Source organism: Myotis brandtii, unplaced genomic scaffold, assembly GCF_000412655.1.
Source record: "Myotis brandtii unplaced genomic scaffold, ASM41265v1 scaffold112, whole genome shotgun sequence".
Lineage (NCBI taxonomy): Eukaryota > Metazoa > Chordata > Mammalia > Chiroptera > Vespertilionidae > Myotis > Myotis brandtii.
Window position 1 is genome coordinate 14,547,616 of NW_005353838.1, and position 11,677 is coordinate 14,559,292.

The 11,677-nt window shown below is 54.2% G+C and overlaps 1 protein-coding gene across 1 annotated transcript in view; it reads right to left on the reverse strand.

Annotated features, from left to right (window-relative positions):
• Nucleotides 1-9,974, reverse strand: part of ANO7 (anoctamin 7) — a 28,475-nt gene extending 18,501 nt beyond the window's left edge. The window contains exons 1-8 of the mRNA XM_014547184.1: nucleotides 9,959-9,974; nucleotides 9,510-9,600; nucleotides 8,338-8,449; nucleotides 7,378-7,435; nucleotides 3,187-3,329; nucleotides 2,322-2,429; nucleotides 1,516-1,652; nucleotides 721-778 (exon numbers count right to left, since the gene is read on the reverse strand). Of these exons, the coding sequence (XP_014402670.1) occupies nucleotides 721-778; nucleotides 1,516-1,652; nucleotides 2,322-2,429; nucleotides 3,187-3,329; nucleotides 7,378-7,435; nucleotides 8,338-8,449; nucleotides 9,510-9,600; nucleotides 9,959-9,974 (723 nt within the window). The remainder of the gene's footprint in view (nucleotides 1-720; nucleotides 779-1,515; nucleotides 1,653-2,321; nucleotides 2,430-3,186; nucleotides 3,330-7,377; nucleotides 7,436-8,337; nucleotides 8,450-9,509; nucleotides 9,601-9,958) is intronic.
• Between the last annotated feature and the right edge of the window lie 1,703 nt (nucleotides 9,975-11,677).

Genomic DNA, 11,677 nt, shown 5'->3' on the forward strand with positions numbered 1-11,677 from the left:
CCACTGGTCACCTGTCATGTGATGGCAGGGTAGGGACATCCTGGCCCTCCCATCTTGGGGCTGAGCCCAAGGACAGCCTCCCACAGCCTCTGGTGACAAATGAAGAGAACACTTTGTGCGCCCAGATCTCCCTCCTGTCCCCGGCTCATACACCCCACACCCCTGAGGTGGGACGGTCACTCCCCACTGTACAATCACAAGACCTGGGCCAGATTGTGGGCGCACAGGAGTCGGGCTTGGATTTGACCCCAGGTCCTGGCTCTGGGCAGGGCCAGCCTCCAGTTGGACGGCTGTGTCAGGTGTGGGCTCTGCCCCTTTGGTGGCCAGCAGGGGGTGGCCTAGGCAGGCCTGTCCAAAGCCTCTTCCTGTCACAGACCCTGGAGTGGCTGGCTCAGCCAACCCTTCTCAGACACGATACTCTGACCCTCGGCTCTCTTCCTCACATGACCAGCAGGACCCGCATCCACCTGGGTCAGTAGCCGTGGCTGTCTGTCCCACAAGTTCATAACCAGATATCCATCCTGAGCCCTGGGGGCTCCCGTGGGGGCACTGAGCAGGGCCCCAACTGAGTTCAATGAGGGGGCACCCCTAAGTCTCCAGCCCCCAGCCCCCAGCCCTGGCCTCAGTGCTCCAATCACAGGAGAGCTTTCCTGTGTCCCGACCTCAGGCTCCTTTGAGCCGGGTCAGGGTATGGGGACTGCAGTGGGGACCCCCGCTCACGATCTGGTGCCTGTTGGTGCAGGTGAAGAAGGTGTCCTGGTCGTCACTCCTGAGGAACCTGTGGGCATGTGAAAAGTGCAGAAGAGTCCACAAAGGCAGGGACACACACACACACACCACACTCATGCTTTCTCCACGCACACTGGGGAACAGCCACCATCCCCTTTCCACCCCCACTCCACCCTCCACCCCCCACGCAGGATCAAGTCCCATTTTTGTCTTTTCCTTTCTGGAGGCAGGAAGTCACAGAACATTGTCCAGAAGTCATAGACATCCTCCATCCGGGACAGTGGCTGGCAGAGGGCAGGGCAGTGGGAAAGCCCCAGGGTCACCAAGGAGCCCGTGGCTTCCATGTGCATTGGAGCACCAAACATAGGTGTGCCATGTGACACACGCACACAGGAGAGGTGCCACCAGCAGCCAGTGAGGACTGACCATGACCATCTTCTGCCTCATTTGTGAGAGGAGGGCCTCCAGCCACCTGGGCCTGGGAGACCCTGCCACCCACCACGGACATGTCATTGAGTAGGAAATGGGCCGTGTGTCCAGCAACTGAGGCTTGGGGAACGTTTGTCTGCAGCACAACCTGCCTGTCCTGAGTGAAGTGGACGTGCACAGAAACTTGCCCACCTGCCACTCACGCTCCCTGGTTAAAAAGCTCCAGAAAGGAGAAGGTTCTGGAGGTTTAGATCTGTCACTTGTTGACCTCTCATACACGCATCCCTGGCTGTGTCCCCCAGCCCTGGGCACCGTGTGAAGCTGTCCCGCGGGCACAGCAGGGCCACTGTCTCTCACCTCGACAGCTTGCTCACTTTGAACTGGCAGGAGTAACACTCGGGGGGCACATTGGGCACGTCCTCCAGCAGGACATTGGGGATGCCCAGCCACTGCAGCAGGCTGGCCGACCAGTTGCAGGCCTGGTTGGGCAGCTCCTGGAAAGGATCATCACTTGTTCCTCCCACCCCTGAGCACGATGCCATGCGGTGGGGTGAGGTGTGTAGATTTGCACTCTGAGCAACAGCGAAAGGGCTCAGCCAGGGAACGGGCAAGCCCCTTCCTGTCTCGGGCCTGGGTGCTAGGGGGCTCAGCTGGTCCAGCTGAGGCCCAGATTTCAAGGTAGGGAGGTTCAGACGGTCACGTGTCCCTTTGTCTACCAAATGCCATGATGGTCAAAGGGAGCCAGAGTAGGTGTCAGAGCAGCCCCCAAGCACATCATCCGGAGGTCACCCGCTGCCCCTTCACACTGTGTCCCCAGGCTGCCCCTCCCCCTCCTGCAGTGGTCCTCAATGGGCAGCCTGGTGGGGGTCGGGAGCTGGAGGGCCCAGGTGGTTAGACTAAGCCATGGTTGCTGCACACACTGCCCATGCCTCCCTACCTCCCCAGAGCAGCCATGGTTGTGGGGTATGACCGCCCCACCTGTCTGCCTAATAAGGCTTCCTGGAGAACAGTGATGGCCGCTAGGAGGGACCTTTGAGGACAAAATGGGGAGCCTCAGGTTGTCAGCAATGGACACTGCACCCAGCACGTGGGGTGCAGTCATGAGTAACCCTGGTTTGGGGGTACCTCCAGGCCTTCTCTGCATGTCATGCACTCCCGGGTACCTGCAGGGGCAGCTTCAGGCGCAGGTCTTCCGCGTAGTAGCAGAGCACGGCCCAGGGGGCGCTGAGGAGGATGTAGTGCACAGCGCTGTCCTCATCCTGTACATGATGCTGTGGGGACCAGGGCTCTGTCAGAGCCTGAGGGTGCCCTGTGTACATGTGTGCCCATGTTTGCAGTGTGCATATATGTACATGTGTACACACATGGGTGCGTGTTTGTATGGGTGCACATGTGGGTGAATATTTGTACACAGTGTTTGCACGCACGTGCATGTGTGCATACGTGTGTGTGTATGGGTGTGTGTGCACACAAGGGTGTGTGCCCTTGTGTGTGTGTGTCCATTCACACTTTTAGGAAAAGGCAGATGTTTCTGTAGCCATGTTAACAACCAACCAGCCACGGTTTTAAACCTATTTGATAAGTGACAGCGCCTCTGAAAGCCAAGCACAGGGTGCCTGCCCCTGTCTGGAAATCAGGCAATCAGCGACAGACAGAGGACACCAAGCTACTAGGGCCGATACCAGCCATACCCACTGTGATGAGCAAACCCTCCCCAAGGCCTGAGCTCAGAGTACTGCCCAAGCAGCACTGCTCCCCTGACTCAAGTAGGCAGTCACTTTAACACAGCAGAGTCACCAGCAGGTGCTCTATGCAGTGGCTGCCAGGCCGATGCACCAGTGATGCAGGCGGGTTTTCTGGTGAATCTGAAGGGCTCTGGCTTCTTTGAGCGAGCTTGTGTGCTACGATGGGTTGATATTTTACCTGAGGGGAGGGCCATCCAGTACAACTCTGGGCTTGACTTGTTGTCATGCCCCCAAGCCTAGTGGATGCAGAGCCTAGGGCCCTGCCCGCAACCAACCCCTGTACCTGGTCCACATGCAGGCCAGCCACACGAAGGTTATCCAGGAACGTCTCCCGCCAGGCCCTGTGTGTGTCTCTCTTGTCCTGGGTGGCACTGTCCTGCTGCTGACCCAGCCTCAGGTCTTCCTCCCAAACAAGGACAAAGTCTGCTGGGAACCAACAGGGACAGAAGCAGGGAGGACAGGCTCAGGGGTGCCAGTCTCCCAGCTGGGACACCCAGGTACTGGGTGGGAAGTAGGAGTCAAGCACTTGGACACTGGCCTACCCCTCTATACAAGAGGATGTGGTCATGGTCACAGGGCCCAACACATATGATCTGAGAATCAGAGAGAGAGAGAGTAGGAAGAAGCACTTTTTAAAGAAAAATGGTCAAGAATTTTTAAATCTGATGGGGAAAAAAATTGTGGCGAGCGGCTCCCAGGTGGTTAAGTGATATAGGCTGCGAAAGTGCAGCAAGTAAACAAAGCTTGATCAGGTGCATGTAAATGAGTAGATTCCAAACCCAGGAGAACGTTGTAAACATCTTGACCACACCCTTACTTTGCCTCATGGAATCTGGCTATAAAATAAAGACTCGGTTTGCAGGCCGTGACGCTGTCTCTCCATCAGAGAGGGCAGCATCCCACCCAGCCTCAGCTTTCTTCTCTTGTCTGTCTTTTCTAATCCTTCACTGCCCCCTCTCAGGTTCACCCATGGCCATGCTGGCGCGGCACAAAAATCAATACAAAGAATAAAACATCTCAGTGATCCCCAAGCAGGATAAAGAAACTCCAGCTAGAAAAACCATAGACAACGTGTCTTTGCTGTGCACTACAGAGAAAGAGGGGGAAAAAACACCATTATATTTCAGGGAACAATAAGAGTATGGACACCCGATTTCTCAACAGAAACCATGGAAGCCAAAGGACAGTAGAATAGCATGTTTAAAGTGCTGGGGAAAATACGGAACACTGGAATTCTTATTCTGTAGAAATGTTCTTCAGAGATGAGGCTAAATGAAAACATCCTCAAACAATCAAAATCTGGGAAATGAAGTCCAGCACACCTGCTCTACAGGAAACACGGGAGGAAGTCCTTGAGGCCAAAGGTGATACTCTCAGATGGAAATGCAGATGAGCAAGAAGAATGAATACACTGCAAAGGGTAAACAGTTAAATGTGAAAGTAAAATGACCTATTTACAGAGGACATGATCTTGTATATAGATATTCCAAAGGAATTCACTACAGAAACTATTAGAACTAATAACAGGTTTGAGAAGGTTGTTAGATACAAAATCAACATATAAATTTCAACTGTAGCCCTGGCCAGTGTGGCTCAGTTGTTTGGAGTGTTGTCCATGCACTGAAGCGTCATGGTTCAATTCCTGGTCAGCACACATACCCAGGTTGTGGGTTCAATCCCCACTCGGCGTGCATATGGGAGGCAACTGATCAATGTTTCTCTCTCACATCTATGCTTTTTTCTCTCTCTTTCTCCCTCTCCCTTCATCTCTAAAATAAATTTTTAAAAAATCAATTATATTTCCATATATTAGTAATAAACAAGCCAAAAATGAAATGAAGAAAAACAATTCCATTTACAACAATTCCATATACAACAGCACCAAAAAAGGAACAAATTTAAAAAATGTGCAAGAATTATACATTGAAAACTACCTAATGTTGTTGAAATACATTGAAGACGAGTTAAATAAATGTGAAGCATCCCTTGTGCATGAGTTGCATGTGAAGAAGACATCCTGGCAAGGATAGCAAACTGATTTACAGGTTTAATTCCTATCAAACCCACAACTGCCCCCCCCCCCCGAAATAGACAAGTTTGAACTTCCTGTGGAAACACATGAGATCCAGAATATTGAAAAAGAACAGAGTTGGCCTCACCGGTATTGCTCAGTGGTTGAGCATTGACCCATGAACCAAGAGGTCACAGTTTGACTCCCAGTCAGAGCACATGCCTGGGTTGTGGGCTCCATCCCCAGTGTAGCCCATGCAGGAGGCAGCCAATCAATGATTCTCTCTCATCATTGATGTTTCTCTCTCTTCCTCTCCTTTCCTCTCTGAAATCAATAAAAATATATTTTAAAAAGAATGAAATGATAATAAGACTAAGGAGAAAATATAGCGATAAATCCTCATGACCTGGATTCTTAGATACGACACCAAAAGCACAGCAATAAAAGAGAATATTAATAAGATGGACTTTGTCAAAATGAACAACCTATATGCTTCAAAGGACAGTGGCAGGAAAGTAAAAAGGCAACCCACAGAATGGGAGAAAAACATACTTGTAAATAGTGTTCTGATAAGGGTCTTGTATCCAGAATACATAAAGAACTTTTACAACTTTATAAGAAGACAAGGAACCCAATTTTAAAATGGGCAAAGATTTTGCATAGACATTTCTCTAAAGAAGACATACAAATGGCCAATAAGCCTATGAAGAGACGCTCACTATCATGAGTCATTAGGAAATTACAAACATGAGCCACATAGAGATGCCACTTCACACCCACTGGGATGACTGTCATCAGGACAGACAGTAAGTGCTGGACAGGACGTGGAGAAACTGGAAGCCTTGCACATTGCTGATGGTTTGTAAAATGGGCTGTCACTTTGTAAAACAGTTTGGCAGCTCTTCAAAATGTTAAACATTGAGTCACCATGTGACCTGGCAATTCCACTCAAAGATGAACACTTACGACTATGCAAAATCGTGTTCGGGAATGTCCACCAAGATGTTATCACAACAGCCCCCACTCCCCTCAAATGGAGACAACCTAAATGTTCATCATCAATTCTTTTTGGGTCTCTCCAGAAGTGGGGTTGCTGGGCCACATGGTAACTCTATGTTTAAAATTTTTTTAATATATTTTATTGATTTTTTACAGAGAGGAAGGGAGAAGGATAGGCAGTCAGAAACATCGATGACAGAGAAACATTGATCAGCTGCCTCCTGCATACCCCTCACTGGGGATGTGCCCGCAACCAAGGTACATGCCCTTGACCAGAATCGAACCTGGGACCTCTCAGTCCGCAGGCCGATGCTCCATCCACTGAGCCAAACCGGTTAGGGCATAATTTTTTGAGGAACCTCCATACTGTTCCCCACAGGGGCTGCACCATTTCACATTGCCACTAGCAGTGCACAGGGTTCTAATTTATCTGTATCCTTACCAACACTTGGTATTTCCTGTTTTTGTTGTTGTTGTAAGTGGGTGGGGGGTGAGGGCACATTAACAAGGATCTTTGCTGCATGGAGGGCAGGGTCAGGTGGGTGAGCCCAGTGGGGTGCAGTCCTCTCAGAGATGATGGTGGCTTGGGGCAGACAGGAACAGTGGGGGTGGGGTGAGGAGAAGGTGGAAAAGCTATGGGGTACAACAGATAAGAATCTGAGGTGAGCCCTGGCTGGTGTTTTTTGGGCATTGTCCTGTGCACCAAAAGGTTGCTGGTTCGATTCCTGGTCAGGCACATGCCCCGGTTGTGGGCTTGATCCCCATTGGGGATGTGCAGGAGGCAGCTGATCGATATTCCACTCTGACATCGATGTTTCTCTCTCTCTCTCCCTCTCCCTTCCCCTCTCTCTAAAAATCAATTAAAAATAAAAAGAATCTGAGGTGACTCCAAGCTGTCCTGAGTCCAGAGCAGGAGGGAGATGGGCCCCCACTCTGCCCTCCAGAGCTCTCTCAGCTCCAGCCCCTCAGTAGAAACCCCCTTTCCTGCTGTGCCCTAGACCAGTGATGGTGAACCTTTTGAGCTCGGCGTGTCAGCGTTTTGAAAAACCCTAACTTAACTCTGGTGCTGTGTCACATATAGAAATTTTTTGATATTTGCAACCATAGTAAAACAAAGACTTATATTTTTGATATTTATTTTATATATTTAAATCCCATTTAACAAAGAAAAATCAACCGAAAAAATGAGTTCGCGTGTCACCTCTGACACGCATGTCATAGGTTCGCCATCACTGCCCTAGACTGTGTTCTGTTCACCATGGGGCCCACACCCCATTTCCCAGCACAGCAATTGGCACCAGAGCTGACTCAGGAGATAGTGCTGGGGTGGGGAGGGGCAGCCTGGTCACAGAGGATGGTGACCCAGACCTGCTGTCCTTCTCCTACCACCTGGGGGTGCCCCATCTGTGTTCCCACCCCCAGGACCAACACAGGAACAGCTGGCAGATACTGGGAAGGGCTCACCGATCTGGGGCTTGGCAGGGTTCCCCACCCTGCAAGTGGCCGCCTGGTGTCCATCGGGCTGGAAGGAAAGCACCTCACCGTGAGAACGCACCCCCACCCTGCCCTAGACCACCCAGGAACACGGAAGGCCGAATGGAGGGAGACACTATTGGGTGTGGGCAGGGGGCCCATAGGCACATCCAGGATGAGGCAGCCCACGCCCTTCCTGCCCGCCCTGGCTTCTGTGCAGTGAGCAAGGGTCAGGTTTGCAGGCAGCATGGCCAGTACCCAGGGTGTCCACCCTGCTGGCTCCAGGGGCTAGAAGGGAGTTGGGCTGCCCTGTAAGTGGCCTGTGGATGGCCAGAGGTGGTCATGCACCCAGAGGGCAGAATCCTGTTCTGGTGAATGAGGCCTTGTGTCCCCCATCCCCAGACACTGTATTGTGGGGCAGCAGGAAGGGGCCCGTGTCTGCTCTCAGCTGTGGGGGTGGGATGGGCAGCACCCGGAGGCAGACACGAAGCCCAGGAGGACCAGGAATCCTCCCAACAGCCTCACTCAGGGTGTCTGTGACCCCCCCAGCCCCCAGGGCCAGGAATGGGAGCCCAATGTCCCCCCCTCTCTCCTCCATGCTGATGGGATCTGACCCTGCCGTCTCCTCCACCTGAGTGGCCTCATCTAGCCATCCCAGGGGTCAGCGAGGCAGGCAGTGACCTAACTGTGACACCTCCCTCTTCCCAGGCAGCTTGGGGACACTGGAGGTCCATGCAACAGGTGAGGGCTTGGCGTCTCCAGGAAGCATCCACCCCAGGGGCCCGGGGCCAGTGCAAGCCATTGTCCCCAGAGTCCCTGTGTCCATTCTGGGCGTGGGGGCCCAGAGACCCTCCAGTATCCACCTTAGACCATGGCCTGAAGCCCAGGGCGGGGAGCCAAGGGGCTGTGCTGGGCCTCCTGGACCCGAGGTCCCTGGTGATGGAGAGTTACCTGTGAGGTGTTGGCTGTGCTTCCGTAAGAGTCCCCCTTCTCCATCCCCGGAGCCATGTCGATTAGGACAGCACTGTCCTCCTCTGGGGCCCGCCTCCGCAGCATCCCGCTCCTGCACCCGCCAGGACCAGGGTGGGTGCCAGAGTAAAGAGGGGCACGTGAGACGTGGCTGAACCACCGCACAGCCCTCAGACCCCTGACAGGTGAGAACAGGACCCAGGGGCTGCAGGCAGGGCCAGGCCAGGCTGGGCCGTCTGACTTGGGACCACGTGAAGACCCCAGAACTGGGTGAGGGAGCTGCCTACTTGTTTCTCTGTCTGATGAGTACCCACCTCCCCCTCAGCCCTGCATGTGGGCTTGGAGCACGGGTACCCCTCTTCCTTCTGTTCGCCTGTGGGGGACAGACGATACCCTTTAACAGAGACAGGACCCTGGCTCCTCCTCGGGGTCCTGGGCCAGGTCGTGCTGAGTCTGCATCCTCCCCCTCCCCCCTCTGGGTCCCTTTGTGGGGAGGACAGTCACCATGGTTCCAGTTGACGGGTTGGCAAAGTGGGGCAAAGAGTGAGAGCAGCCCTGTGGCCTGGAAGGGGATTGGAGTTGAGCCGGGGCTGGCGGTTCACACCAGCAGAACTGGTGTGGCCCTGAGTGGCATCACCAGGGTCACTGAGCTGGGAGGCTATGTGGGTGGTGGAGACACGGGAGGCCAGAGGGGACAGGGAGCCGTTCATCTAGTCCAGATAGACTGAGGCTGGAGGGGCAGACGTGGTGCCCACACCTCCTGACCCTGCTAGGTTCCAGATGCCCCAGAGCCAGTGTGGGTGTGGGGCGTTCCTACTGCTGTGAGCAGGCGGGGAGGGGGCCTCCTCGGTGCTCTGTTCAGAAGACAGAACAGAGGATGCCCCAAGCAAAAGGCCAGGAGTAACCTGTTCTGTGGTGGGTTCATTGGACAGGTGGGAAAACTGGGCTCCCTAGGGTTGGGGTGCCCTGCACAAAGCCATTCTGAGCACCTGGTCCTTCTCATGACCCCCAGCCCTGTGCCAGGTCTTGGGGTGCCAGCCTCCCTGGAGAATCCACCCCTTGGAGCCCTGGTGGGTTGGGGTGCTCACCAGCCTCCCTAGAGTCCATCTGCCTACCTTCCTCCCTGTGCCCATGCGATGTAGAACAGTCCCCACCTGGCACAGTGGCTTCTTCCAGAAGAGGCCTCGGAGGTCATGGACCACTTCCAGCAAGAGCCCGGTCCGGGCAGCGAGTCTGGGCTGGTCCCTGGGGAGGACTAGGTGGGACCCTGTCCCGGTAGGCCTGTGCAGGCGGTGACGGCCACTCTGGTGTCCTCACTGAACTCAGCAAACGGGCAGGCAGAAGAGGTGCCTGGCACGGGGCTGGGCAAGGTCTCCCAGCTCCCGGACCCAGGACCTGCCTCTGTTTGCAAAGGGGGTGTGCTCTCAGATCTGCAAACAGGCAATGCATTTTCCTAGAGCCTGCACACCCGCATGCAAATGCTGCCGTCTGCTTTCTGCCCTATTTGCTTAGGGAGCTCAGTGCCCACCAGCTGCTGGCCTGGAGGGCAAAGGAGGGGTGGAATTCAGCTGGATGGCCACAGGTGGGCTCGTGTCATCCTCACCTGGTGCTGTGCCCATAGGGACATCAGGGGACCCAGGTTGCAGAACCAGCTCTGCTACTTCCTGGGTGTCAGGGCCCACCTGTAAGAGGGGATCCCAGCCCTCCTTCCCGTGGCCCTGCGCCTGTCTCCTGGGAGCCCATTCCCTCGTCCTCACAGCCTTCCCCGCCAGATCACTGAGCTGGAGGCTGTGTGGGTGGAGGAGAACGGGAGGCCAAAGGGCTGTTGTGCTGTGTGCGCTCCTCTGCCTGTTGAAACCCCTGAATCAGACCCTCGCCTAGGCTGGAGTCCTGCTGGATTCCTGCACCCCTTCCATAGAGCCCTTGAGGGGAGAGTCAGATCCCTGTGGCTGGGCTCTGTCCCTTGTACCCAGCAGAGCCTGGATGGCAGCTGGGATGCCCTGGGCCTGAGAGCAGTGGCACAGAGGTGTCTGTCAAGGGTCAAGCTTTCCACACAGACCCTGAGGTGGAATCCTGTGCAAGGGTTGGATTGAGGAGGGACTCAGGGCCCAAGAGTGGGAGGCAGGCTGTGAGGAAGGAGGTGGCCTCAGGCTGACCCCACCGAGCTTCTGCAGGGGAGGCGTGGGCCACCCCATGAAGAGGACAGCTCTAGGGGGCTCTCTGCTCTTGGTGGTAAAATGGCTATGGTGGCCACATGGCTGTTGGTCCAACAAGAGCAGCAGGGAGCAGGAAGTGGAGCCTGGAGGGACATATGCATGGGGGACACCTAGATGAGGACTCATCTGGGTATAGTTTTCAATTTTTAGTCTCTACAGTATTTTATGGCTTGAAACTTTTTTCAAGTTGTGTTACTTTTGCAGTTGTGAGTGAGAGAGAGAGAGAGAGAAAGAGAGAGAGCGCGCTACAACCAGCAGAGGTGTCTCCTTGGGTCCCAAGCTCTAGGAAGAGCCCTGCCCAGGACTTGCTACATCAGCTTTATTTGACTATAACTTTTTATATCCATTTATGTAACATTTAGAAATACATTTAATGGAAGTTAAAATGAAAAGCTTCCAATTACTGCAGCTTAAGAAAAAAGACCTTCCCTTTGGTGTGAAGGCCTCCTTTGCCCTCTGCCCGGCCTTTTCCGGGCTCTGTCAGTGTCTCCTCACCCTCTTCCTTCCCTCCTCCCAGCGCCCCGTCAGCCTCCTCCAGGGCTGTTCTGATCAGTTTGGCCCTTCTTCAGGGTCATCCCGCTCCAGCTAGATCCAGTGACTCCTCAGTGAGCACGCCCAACATGCTCTTGCCTTCTTCCCTCGCACACATCACCTTGTACCTACGTGATTAATTATGGTTGCCTGATCTGCTCCCCTCCCCTGGACCTGACAGTGGGAGTGGCACAGAGTGGGTGGGCTTTCCCTCTTTGTACCATCAATAGTGCCACCCACTGGCTTCTCTTTTCAACCCCACCCCCTCTCTAAAACTAGCCTCCTACACTTTGTCGTTGGTTGTTTCAAAACTCAGAGAGGGTCGGTCCCTGCTGCCCAGTGCTCATGAGCACTCTCAGCCTGGATCCCCTGCCCACCCCATCCCGTCTCTAAGCGTCCCTTCTGGAGCTGTCCTGTACCTCTCCAATGGAGATGCACTTCACGTGGCTGTGGCCTTGTCGGTCCCAGCATGGGCACCAAGGGTATTTCCATTTGAGCTCAGGCGACCCAGGTGCATGCAGGGTCCTCTGGTCTAGCTAGCACTTCTTTTGCTCGTGGCCCTCTGGCTTCTCTTG